The sequence below is a fragment of the Melampsora larici-populina genome, assembly GCF_000204055.1.
Source record: "Melampsora larici-populina 98AG31 unplaced genomic scaffold MELLAscaffold_65, whole genome shotgun sequence".
NCBI lineage: Eukaryota > Fungi > Basidiomycota > Pucciniomycetes > Pucciniales > Melampsoraceae > Melampsora > Melampsora laricis-populina.
The window spans coordinates 277,585-290,405 of NW_006768829.1; the positions used below are offsets into that span (position 1 = coordinate 277,585).

The 12,821-nt window shown below is 38.5% G+C and overlaps 1 protein-coding gene across 1 annotated transcript; it reads left to right on the forward strand.

Annotated features, from left to right (window-relative positions):
* Positions 1-7,696: 7,696 nt before the first annotated feature.
* MELLADRAFT_112395 (uncharacterized protein) lies at positions 7,697-8,950 on the forward strand (the record flags this gene model as incomplete). Its single annotated transcript, XM_007416872.1, has 5 exons — positions 7,697-7,705; positions 7,772-7,843; positions 7,900-8,004; positions 8,577-8,665; positions 8,731-8,950. The coding sequence occupies 5 exons, from the start codon at positions 7,697-7,699 to the stop codon at positions 8,948-8,950; spliced, it is 495 nt and encodes a 164-aa protein (XP_007416934.1).
* Between the last annotated feature and the right edge of the window lie 3,871 nt (positions 8,951-12,821).

The window sequence follows — 12,821 nt, forward strand, 5'->3', positions numbered from 1 at the left end:
AGTTTTCAATGAAGGAAATCTCATATCTAGGACTCATTATCTCAAAGAACCAAATTAAAATGGATGAAAGTAAAGTCAAAGCGGTGAAAGAATGGCCGACACCAAAAAATCTCTCTGAAGTTCAAACATTTTTAGGATTTGCAAATTTTTATAGACGGTTCATTGATCAATTTTCCAAAATCACAAGACCACTTCACGAGCTGTCTCAGAAGGATGTTGGATTCCAGTGGACGGAAGTTCGAAACAGAGCATTTGAAACACTGAAGACAGCATTTACCACAGCGCCTGTCCTAAAAATTGCTGACCCGTATCGACCATTCATTCTTGAATGTGACTGCTCTGATTACGCCTTAGGCGCGGTCTTATCTCAAGTTTCCGGAGACGACAATGAATTACACCCTATAGCGTACTTATCCCGATCCTTAATACAAGCTGAGCGGAATTACGAGATATTCGACAAGGAATTATTGGCAGTTATCGCGTCATTCAAAGAATGGCGTCAATATTTGGAAGGCAACCCAAATAAGCTAAGTGTGATTGTGTATACAGATCATAAAAACTTACAATCATTGATGACCACCAAAGAGCTGACGAGGAGGCAAGCAAGATGGGCAGAAATATTAGGGGAATTTGACTTTGAGATACGATTCCGACCAGGAAAGCATTCGAAAAAGCCTGACGCGCTCTCTCGACGACCGGACTACATCCCCTCAGATGGCAGCAAACTCTCCTTCGGCCAAATTATCAAGCCGGATAACTTACCAAGCGATGCGTTCATTAGTGCACTGGAAGCGGTCGACTATTGGTTTGAAAAGGAAGACAGTGAGGAAGTGGATCTAGAGAATGATGAAACAGATGATGGACGAGTATGGAGTGACTTGAAAATCTTAGAGCAAATTAGAAAGGAGTCGTCAAATGACAAGAAAATCAACGAGTTAATGTTGTTGTGCACTGACATGGCTAAGTCAAAAATGCTGAAGGACTATAAGCTCATTGATGGTGTTATGTATTTTAGGAACAAAGTAATGGTACCCGACAACGCCGATCTCAAACTGCAAATATTAAGATCAAGACACGACAGCAAGTTTGCTGGCCACCCAGGCCGAATGAGAATGCTGATGTTGGTAAAACGAGCTTATCACTGGAACTCAATGAAAGCATATGTGAACAGATACGTCGAAGGCTGTCAGTCATGCCAACGAGTGAAATCAAGGACCGAGAAACCGTTTGGAAGCCTACAACCACTCCCAGTACCTGATGGACCGTGGTTGGACATATGCTATGATTTAATTACAGACCTTCCCTTATCTAATGACTTCGACAGTATATTAACCGTAGTTGACAGGCTGACCAAAATGGCCCATTTCATACCATGCAGAAAGACAATGGATTCAAATGAATTGGCGGGATTGATGATTAAGGAGGTCTGGAGGCTTCATGGAACACCTCGGACTATTACTTCAGATCGAGGAAATATATTCATATCTCGAATTACGAAAGACTTTCACAAGCGACTGGGGATAACAACTCAGGCCTCAACTGCATTCCACCCACAGACTGATGGGCAGTCGGAGATTACTAACAAAGCGGTAGAGTTGTTCTTAAGACATTTTACGTCTTACAAGCAGGACAATTGGAGTGAACTGATCCCATTTGCTGAGTTCTCGTATAACAACAATCTACACAGCGCAATCGGAGTCTCGCCTTTTAAAGCAAATTATGGATTTGATGTAGCGTTTACTGATGTCCCTTCAACTGAGCAGTGCCTACCAATAGTTGAGGAACGTATTGATCAAATCAAAGCAGTCCAGCGCGAGGTGAAAGATGCGATGAAGTTGACTCAAGAACAAATGAAAATTAATCACGATAAAAAGATCCAAGAAACTCCAACATGGTCTCATGGCGACCGAGTGTGGTTAAATAGCAAAAATGTCTCGACAACACGACCAACTGCTAAGTTCTCTCATCGTTGGCTGGGGCCATTCACTGTATTGAAAAGAGTTTCAAATAATGCTTACAAACTATCCTTACCCAAGTCTATGAATAAAATGCATCCAGTCTTCCACGTTAACCTATTACGAGATTTCAAGAAAAGCACGGTAAAAGGGCAAGATCAAGAACCAATGGCGCCTATCATAATAGAAAATGAAGAGGAATATGAAATTCATGAAATCTTAGATAAAAGGAAAAGAGGAAATAAAGTTGAGTATTTAATTAGTTGGAAAGGGTATGACTCAAATCATGATTCATGGGAACCGGAAAAATCACTCAAGAACGCAAGAGAGGCAACACAAGAATTTAATGCAAAATACCCGCACGCTGAAACAAGGTATAGAATAACTAGGAGAAGAGTGAGAGGGTGAAGCTTTTTCCCTAAGGGGTTTTTTAATGCCAACCCGTGGAAACAAGCTAACCTGCAAGAGGGGGTGAAGCCTTAAAGGGGGAGTGATGTTGTGAGCTCTAGCATCAGGCTATAGAGATATGTTTATACTGTGTTACACGTCTCTTATCCAGTGTGAGGGGCAGACTTCTTGCTCCTCACGTAGCAATACATTATATCACCTGAAGGGCCTTTCCTAGTCTTCTTGCATCCCTCAAGCAGTCCAAGCCATAACATAGTCAAGGTGGGAAGAATAGGTGGACAAGGTGAAGCGACAAATCACAGATGAGGTCTAACCCACTGACCCCTCTAGAACTGGGATCAGAACCTACCAGAATATCCACCACCTGCCGCGTGAGATTCTGTGGGAATATGTCAAATACGTCAACAGTTCCCTTAACTGTTTCCCACATGAAAAATAAAGAAAACTCGTTTTTTCAACAAATCAGAAAGTAAATAAAATCTGGAGAACAAAAGAAAACCATTATTTTTCACAACGGCTGTATGTCATGAAGCCAAATTTGCCATCTATTCCAGTCATCAAACTATAGGTCCATTCCCCAATACGAGATTGATTGATTTTGAGACGCGATTGAACATGAAACCACTGAAAAGATTGAATCAAAACAGTTCACCAAAGTTGACAGTTAAGATGGTTACTAGAAACTTTGCGGCGGGCGCTGCCCTAGATAGTTTGATTGACCAGTTGTGATCTATGACATCAAAGATCCCAATCTGCTTCAATATTTGGCTCACATGTATAGCAAGCTCAAAATGACAAAATCCAGTCATATCCAATCAAGCAATGTTGACGCTAAATTATTCACTTAAAACTTGAGAAGCAGGTGCATAGGTTAAAAAAGAAAAAGCCACAAGGGGATCAAATCCAACTTCAAGAGCTTTATATTCAACTCAGCTCAGCTTCAGCTGAATAGTTTGAGCCCAATGAAATAGAACTTGGTTATGAACAATATCTTCCACATTCAGTTCATCTTAATCTGAAACAATCAATACTTCAACTTGGTTGTCCATCAGAAACAGTGAGATTGACTTTGAGCCTGACCTGGACCAACATGGCTCTGCTCCTAATGTTTCACAGAGTTCTTAGCCATCAAGGATAAATCATTACATGTAAGAGCATGTAATCAATGGAATTCAAAGAAACACAGTCAGGATAAGTGAATAAATCATGCTTTTGCAGCTCCAAATAAGTTTGAATTGGCATACTGAAACTTGGAATTTGATTTGTCAACTTCTTTCACTCAATGGAAAACACAAGATTTGGTTATCATGAAATACCCTTTGGCTTCATTTGATAATTAGGAAGTTCACATCATTGTATCCTCATATGCAGTTGCTTTCACAGAGCTTGGAACCAATATGATCAAGTGTTGCATGTGAAAGTGTTTGAGCCTTCTGGAATTGACCATCCCTTTTAATGAATTTTGCCCGAATCTGTATTTCAATTAGCCAGACGATGTGATTGGTGGGAACAAATGCTACTATCCAATTACAATACAGTTTTTACATCACCATCAATTATAACAATCTAGAGGGAAAATTGCATTGAGAACCATGTCAAAGATCTACAAACAATAGACTTATGAATATTCCAATCTAACAGTGAAGGTAAGAGGCTCTTCACTCCTGGTTATTCCATCTTGAATGAATGATCAATTAAATTGGCTTTAGTTTTTTTCATCTTTTTGAGCTCCAGGTTTGAATATCTAAATTATAGATATCACTGCCAGCATATTAACCTCGTATTGGGAAATCCGAGGTGTTCTCGGATCTGAAACCTCGGACAGAAGCTATCCGAGGTTTTGATCCGAGGTAATTTTGGGCGCATAATGATACCTCTGACAGAAACGTCGGATAAGATCTGTCTGAGGATTTGCATCCGACGATACCTCAGATCTCCCGATCCGAGGCATCTATGTTGGTGGTGTATGTGCAAGTGACTTGCATAAGTACCGTAAAATCCCCTACTGTTGTGGTCCACCTTGCATCAGGTTGTTTTTGTTGGTTTTCAAGGTTGATTTGTGCTTTTCAGGTTTGCTTTGTGATTGGTTTACTTTGTGATTTTATATCTACTTTTCAAGCACTGATTTTATTACTGCTTTCCATTTCTTTCTTTCAATTACAATTGTTATTCTTTTTTTCTTTGAAGGGTTACTAACCATTTCTAATCTGCCTTGTTTGGGGGACCTGCTTTCTCTGATTGTTATCTATTAAAATTCTCACTTTGGAAGTAGTGTTTTTGAGTTATCTTTTAGAACTCTCACTTTAATTATGTAAAGTTGTCTTCTCCACTTGTATTACATGTAGGCTCTTGCTATTTGCAGCCCACATGAAATCCATGTAGGCGCTGTCCAAATTACGCCTACACGGTTGTTTTCCGCCAAAAAGCGCCTACATTCATGATGTAGACACTTTTTCCTTTTTAAAATGACGCCTACAGGCTGAAAAACCAATGTAGGCGTCATTTGTGTACGCCTACATCCTAAAAATAAAATGTAGGCGCTTTTTTTGAGCACCTACATTGTTTTTTCCATGTAGGCGCTTAAGTTAGTTATAAGGGACTTATACACGTGTGAATACAAATCTATAAGAGTGCTGGTATTAATATATAAGGGTGTTGGTATTAAATTATAAGGGTGGTGAGATTGGTTATAAGGGTGGTGAGATTAATTATAAGGGTGGTGAGATTAAATATAAGGGTGCTGGTATTAAATGATAAGGGTATTAAATGTAAGAGTGCACATTTGATTATAAAATTATAAGGGTCTTATAATTAATTATAAGGGTGTTGGAATTAAATCATAAGGGTGTTGGTATTGAATTATAAGGGTGTTGGTATCAAAATATGTAGGCGCACAAAAATTATGCCTACAGTCAAAAAAAAAGATTTAGGTGCATTTTTGTGACGCCTACACAATGTAGGCGCTTCAAATTTACGCCTACATTTTATTTTTAGAATGTAGGCGTACACAAATGACGCCTACATTGGTTTTTCAGCCTGTAGGAGTCATTTGAAAAAGGAAAAAGCGCCTACATCATAAATGTAGGTGCTTTTTCGTGGGAAACCTTCATGTAGGCGCTGTTTTGGCAGCGCCTGCATGGATTTTGTGTGGGCTGCAAATAGCAAGGGCCTACATGTATTCTCAGCTTTTGAAGCAACACTTCAAATGTTTGATCCACATTACTCTCCCCATCACCTTCTTGCAAATCAAAACGATTTCTATAACTCAACCATCCACCTGGTCCTAACCCAAGGAGTCCTTATACAACTTCATTGTCTCGTGATCATTTTCCATCCACCTAACTCAATAAGTCATTGAACAAAACAATCCTGCCAACCACCTCATTATCTGTCCTTACTTTCCCTCTGCCTTGCTTCAACCTCATATTCTACAGCAAAAGCTCTCATATATCACTTTCTTGTGGTTATCATGTGATTTCATTGTTGTTTACATATTACTACATCTACACTACGGTCCAAAAGTGTTGTGACTAATATACAAATTCAATTTTACAATCTGTCTCATGAATGTCGGTCTTTAGGTTCTGAAAATGTCCATAGTAAAGGACATCCCAATAACAAAGCATCAACATGAATGCTATAAATTTAATTGAATTATATTTTTTTACAACACTCAGGTTATCAGTGGACTCACTAGGATTTGAAACTGTGTGGATTACTCCAATGAACGGCAGATGGTAAAAATTCAACCCAATTGGGGTGGGACTTTTTTAAGAGTGATTTTTTTCAAAAAAAACTCATTTCTGGGACCTTCTTATTATCCACCTTTCAGGGATCAAGAAGTTGATAAGTAATCTGAAATGAAGGGAATGATACTTCCTGCTTGTCATTTTTAAACCTGTGTTTGTTTCTCACCCTATAAAAGGGGAACCTGTCACACCTACTTTGATTCTCATTATGTAACTTACTGGTCAAATGTATGTTTACCTATCATCATTCATTTTAAAGGAGAACCAGCAATTCAGATTAAATCGACAAATCAATACAAAATCTGCAAAGCCTCCAACTTTTTAGCGGACGGAATTCAAGTTTTGGCCACCCGAAGTTTCGCCCTCGGGATAAACACTTTCCATTTTCTTTCTCTTAACAGTTACCTCAATCATCATATATCGATTAATCAATTAAATTAAATTAAATTCACAAGTTTTAGGATTTCAGTGAAGAGCCACATATGTAAAGATTAGCAAAGTACGTGGGTTTTTTCAATTTGAAGTTGATCAACACGCCTGGAGATTGCTCATTTGATGCTCTCCATCTCTGAAGGTATGTTCAATTTTTTTCTCCAAGACGTCTTATTTTCTGTCAACAAGAGCTGACCGTCGAGATAACCCCTCTATTCTTACCCATGAATGGTTTCTAGATAATCCTCCAATCAATATTGGGCCTTTTTAATCAATTCTCATCAATCATTTTAGATCTGCAGCACGGTATTGATGATGATTCACATATGACCTAAACTTGCCCCTTTTTTGAAGTTTAAACTACGTACACTGATTAGTCAATTGTATGAATGCTGACTGCGTGATTTTGTCCCTTCTTTTTACGATTGATGATTTGAAAATCACTCCTCGAATCCTAGATTGAAAGATTTGCTTGAATTTACTTGTCATTTGATTGATTGAATTTCTGATTGAAACCCGCTCATTCGGAAAGATGAAATTCAATAAGTAGGAATGTCAGGTATACGGATGGCGGGTCAAGTATTGAACCTGCTTTTGAAGTTGTACACATCCAGCAAAGGTGAATTGTTGAAATTAAGGAGTCGAGGTATAAGAAAAAAACAGTTTTTAACTGTTATTTCATAAATGATTAAAAATCGGATCAAAACAATCAAAAACCAAGAGCAAGACCAATTTGCTTGAAACTTCGATCATCCTCGACACTCATCTTCATAGGGGTCGGATTTAGGTAAGTCTTTGTACACTCATCAAAGACAAGATTAAAGAAGACTGACTTATTGAATCCATATCATCCAATTGATCCATGCAATCAGTCTCTTCGCAGCTAATGGTTTCACCTAATTCAACTCACCTCACAATCCACCCACCGATCATACTCTTCTCGTACCCGATCTATTTATCTCTGGACTCATTGTTCCAGTCGTACCTGTCGCACTCACTCAACTCGTAGAAATACCAGCCCAAGATTTTCAACCTATCACCTCTATTCTCTCAGCAGCCCACACATTAGCAGCTGTTCTTTTTCCTCTGATCGCTGGCTTGATATCTGATGCTGGTAAGGGTCGCTTACCTTTCCTACCTGGATTGGTAGCCATGTCTGCTGTATGTCATATTTTTTTATCTTGGCTTTTGACTCATTCTTCAACTTTCTCCTTTGGTCATACGTAGCCTCCTGATTCTGCTTTGAAAGCACAATCTTGCTTCTATTGTTGGCTAGAATTCTTCAAGGTTTCAGTGCTGGTAAGCTCAATTTAGCCTTATCAGTGTTTATCTTGATCCGAATTCATTCCACAAAGTTTAGCATCAATTCTTGTATTTCTTCATCAACAGCTATGGTCTGGACTGTAGGATTAACATTGGTAGTGGAAGCAGTTGGATCCAATAAACTTGGATCTACCTTGGTGAGAATGAGAGAGGAAGTAAAGATCTGCTCATGATTTGATGAAGATAATCTAATGCTGAGATCACATTTGCATTTGGGGCATGATATATGGTGTAATCTATGCAGGAAGTCTAGGCTCTCGGACTCTAGGAGGCATTGTTTGTTCTTGATTGGGATACTATGCTGTCTCTGAAGTAGCTGGATTCATCATATTGAACGATATCATCCTTCTTTTCCTAATCATCAAACATAGTGTAGCTGAGGCCTATCGGTCATCAAACCAAGATGAAGCAGTCACAGAGAGAACCATCATAGTATCTAGATCACCAGATTGATTGCAACCACCGCCTTTGATTAATCCCACCATTTGATATTTCCCACTTCTTGAAATCCTTCTTCATCCTTGATTGCCATCTTCACTCTTTGTGATATTCACCCAAGCAAGCATATAGCAAAGTTTGCTGTAACAGTTCCAGTTCACGTCAAATAAATCTTTGGAATGGATTCATTACAATCAGGCTTACTGTTTATTGCAAGCCAGTTACCTTGCCTAATCACAGGTCCAAACTGTGGGAAAGGAGTAGACCATAGTGGCGCAAGACTCCCCATAATATTTGGTCAACACTCTTGATTCTGGCTTCAATCTTATTAAGATTACCACAAGAATCAAGAGAAGGATGGTGGATTCAACTGATTGGATATGCAAGCCTTTTGACCTTTTTTTGGGATTGCTTTCTGCTATCAGTGATCCTTCACTTGTAGATGCAAGTAAAGCAATTGGTGAATCACATAAATTGTTTCCCAATTTATTTGGTCATAAAGGTCCATATGGTCAACTACATGTTGTCAATAATGTAGTCTATAGTTTAGGTATGACAATGGAACCTTCAATTTCAGGTGAAGTAGCCAATCAAATCAATTATGAAAATTCAATTGCAGTTGTGTCTTTACTTTGTTCAGTTTAATTTTTGGTGGCTTGGTTTGGTATGAAAGATGAAGATTGAATAGATAGAAGGAAAAGTGATGTCGTGACAACTAGGTGCTGTGTTTGTACCTTTTTCTTTGTGTTTTATTGTGGATTGGTTTTTTTGATTATAAGTTGCAGCGGATAGTAGTTCTAGATTTTGATACTATCAAATTTTGCTAAGCTGACCTCAATATCAGCTACCTTTAAAAGTTAGTGTGTGTATAAACACTGACAAGGTAATCAGATCTTGCAGCCTTGGGGGTTTTGATCAGGCCTCAACACTACAATCCCCTTTTTCATCTCTGCTATGATAGGTCTTTAGGGCCCGTTCGGCCGTGTTTCCCAAAAAGTGTAATTTGGTTATACAATTTACCAAACAGTGGTCCAAAACAACTATCAAAAGATCACCACGATCGTGATTGAACTTGACAAAGTTCAATTAAGAGAGGGGCAAAAAGTGTTTTTCGTCTGAAAAACAGCCTCAACCAGTTGAATATATCGTGATATATGATCTGATATATTGATCATATATCGTTGCCAAACATCACGTCTTTTTCAAAACTCATAAAAGATTTCGAATAAAAAAGGCTTTTTAGATTTGGTGGTCTATAACATGTTATAGAGTTTTACAAGTGTAGCCAAACGGGCCCTTACTTTCCTGAGATGATCAAAGTGATTATACAGGATTATATGTCAATATGACAACTCCATTGTGGATCTGAAAATATCTTGCACATTGATCATATTTTCCTGCCATCAGCACTCCACTCTTCCACATGTCTACAATTTCTTTCCCCATACACTACACCAAATGTCATCTTTACCGGGCGGTAAAGAAAACTACTGACATAGAAAAGTCCTGAGGCAACAGGAAGAGAGCTAAAAATCTGAAAAAATATGCACCTTGTTCCTAGATGTTGGGGCGTCATGATGAGTATTTTTTTGTATTTTACACGCAGATATTGGTTTCTGTACTAACAATAAACGCTGAAAATCATCAAAAACTCACATGTAACAATACCTGAAATTTGGGTCATGAGTATGAAGACAATATTTTGTGGTCTAAAAACTTCAATAACTTTTGCAATTCTGCTCCAAATAACTCGATTTTTGGTTCATTCAAAAGCTGAACTATTCTCCTTCACACTTCATAATATTAGTAAGGTGCTATCTAGTCATTTAAACACTCTACATATGTTCAAACAGTTCTGCATGAATAGCTCTGTAGGATCTTTTTTAGACCAGCTACAGATGTGATGTCTCAATGAAAAATGTAGAGGAAAGGCTCACCTTTTTAATGCACTTCAAATCGAGTGATTTGATTCAGAACTGCAAAAGTTATTGATGTTTGAAGATTCCAAAATCCTGTCTTCAAAGTCAAGGGCCAAATTTCAGGTATTGTTACACGTGAATTTTTGATGATTTTCAGTGTTTATTGTTAGTACATTAACCAGTATCTACGTGTAAAATACAAAAAAATACTTGTCATGACGCCCCAACATCTAGGAACAAGGTGCATATTTTTTCAGATTTTTAGCTCTCTTCCTGTTGCCTCAGGACTTTTCTATGTCAGTAGTTTTATTTACCGCCCGGTAAAGATGACATTTTGTGTAGTGATATTGGGTCCTCAATTTGAGACCATATCAGCTTCAGTAAGAACTCAAGTACAATCAATCCCTGTTTTTGTGTGAAGGTAAGTCAAAGGTGTTTTTGGTGAATAGTCAAGATATTTGGATGCCAAGGTAAAATCATTTGTTTGAGATATCCTCTTCAATCTTGATGAATTCAGTCAAAGTATACAAAGAACTTCTAGATCTTTATCACAGTGAAAAGGAATGTTAACTTATCCAGCCCTTGAGTTATTCAAAACATAGGCAAAGTCCCCTAGATCAATCAATTACAAAATTACAAAATTATCTGTTCATCCAAATTTAAAGTCCATCTTGAAATCATGTTCCTGAGGTGGAAGAAAGTGGATATGGTACAGAAGATCAATTCTCTCTGAACATTTTACATGTTTGAAAAACTACATCATGAGGTAGAAGCAAGTGTTGATACATCTAAACATAGTTCTTTGATCATTCAAACATGCTCATCTGATTGATTGAGAAAGGCAAATACTTGTGAATAATCTAAATCCCAATGAATGTTTACTGAGATCAAGAAATCAAATCTTTTGGGCCAGGGAGGTTTGTTGGTTTTTTTGAAATATCTTAATTTACAATGGCAAGAAAGGGTGGAATTGACATCCTTTTTTGATTACAAAACATCTATCTTTATATTTTACTTCAAACACAAAATGTATTTGTGAATTAGGAAATTAACCTATCATAAATCATAAAATATTGATTCACTGTGAACATTAATCGACTTCCACAAGTGGAAAATGAATCCCCCACGGGAAAACAATTAATCAAAATCCCCAGGTTGGAAAGTGAATGCAAAATGATTCTGAATTTTTCATGAGCAAAGAGGAGATAGATCAACTGAGCAGTTTCAATCCAGATCAGGGTTAGGGTTTGGGAGGATGGGACAAATAAATACACCGGATGTCAATATGCAATGTAAAGTGAATTATTTACGGTACACAAATATCGTTCTGGAAATTTCCAGAAGGTTTTTTCCAGAACGCCAGAACCCTTCGGGAAGCCTTCTGGCGTTCTGGAAAAAACACAAATTCAACATAAACTCTCTGCTGCAGCCTGCTGCAGCTTCCCCACATACCCCGCCTAACAAACATGGATCAAGTGATCAACGACCATACTCCCACCTCCAGCCAACCAAGCAGCCCTCAAGAAAACCAAGTCATCACACCGTTCACCTTCCAAATTCACCCATCTTCTCTTCAGGCCTACCCATCAAATTTCAATTTGAACTCCGGATCACCAAACTTCTATACACAACCTATTCCTGCTACTGTAATTTCACCCTCTGCCTTTGGATCCTCCTTCAATTCGATGGCTTCTCTCTCTCAACCTATCAAACAACCAGTCTCATCAATTCAAAAGAATTCAAGAACTGCCAAGGCCAAAAAAGGTAAGGCCATGTCAACATCCACTCGCAAAGCCACCACCAGCAAAGTCCCGAAGTCCGATTCAAAAAGAAAATCCAAGAAACAAGATGCAGAAGAACCCAATGATAGTGTATCCACTCGAAAAGCACCAGTGTATTGGGAAGAGGAGAAAAATGAGAAGGGGGAAACTGCGATGAGTATTCTGTTGAACTGGATCACAACTTATGGTAATTGGACTCGGTACAAGGATAAGACTCTTGTGAAAAGTCATACGGTGGAGGAGATCATCGATTATTTAGCTCAGCATGGTTTTTATGGCCGAAGTGTCAAGAACGTGGAAGGAAAGGTGAGTCTCAAGACCGTAAAGCTTTTGAATCTCAACTGACACACATGATTTATCTTACAGGTTTCGGAACTCGAAAAAAAATTCATTTCGGGTCAGATGTGGCTAAATAGCACTGGTCAGGGTGTAAAGAATGGAATTGAAGCAGAGAAAGCAAAGAATGGCTGGACTGATGACCATCCAGATTATTTGAACCGTAAGAAGTGTTTGATACAGGGTGAGTGAATCCATCCTCAAGCACCCTTCTGAATCTCCGACTGATCATGTTTTGAATCAGATTATATTATCAAACACCACTGTAAATATTATTATGAGCTTGAGGATACAATGGGGACTCGAGACAAGGGTACTCGCCTTGATGGTGCAAGCAGTGCGGTACCAAACTCTGCTGACAATTCTTTAAATTGTTTGGGACTGTCATCAAGGCTGATCGAGGCCTCACAAGTCACTGAGAGTCCCGACCCAAACACTCGAATCGAAGATGATCACTCACAAGCTTCCAATGATGAGTAC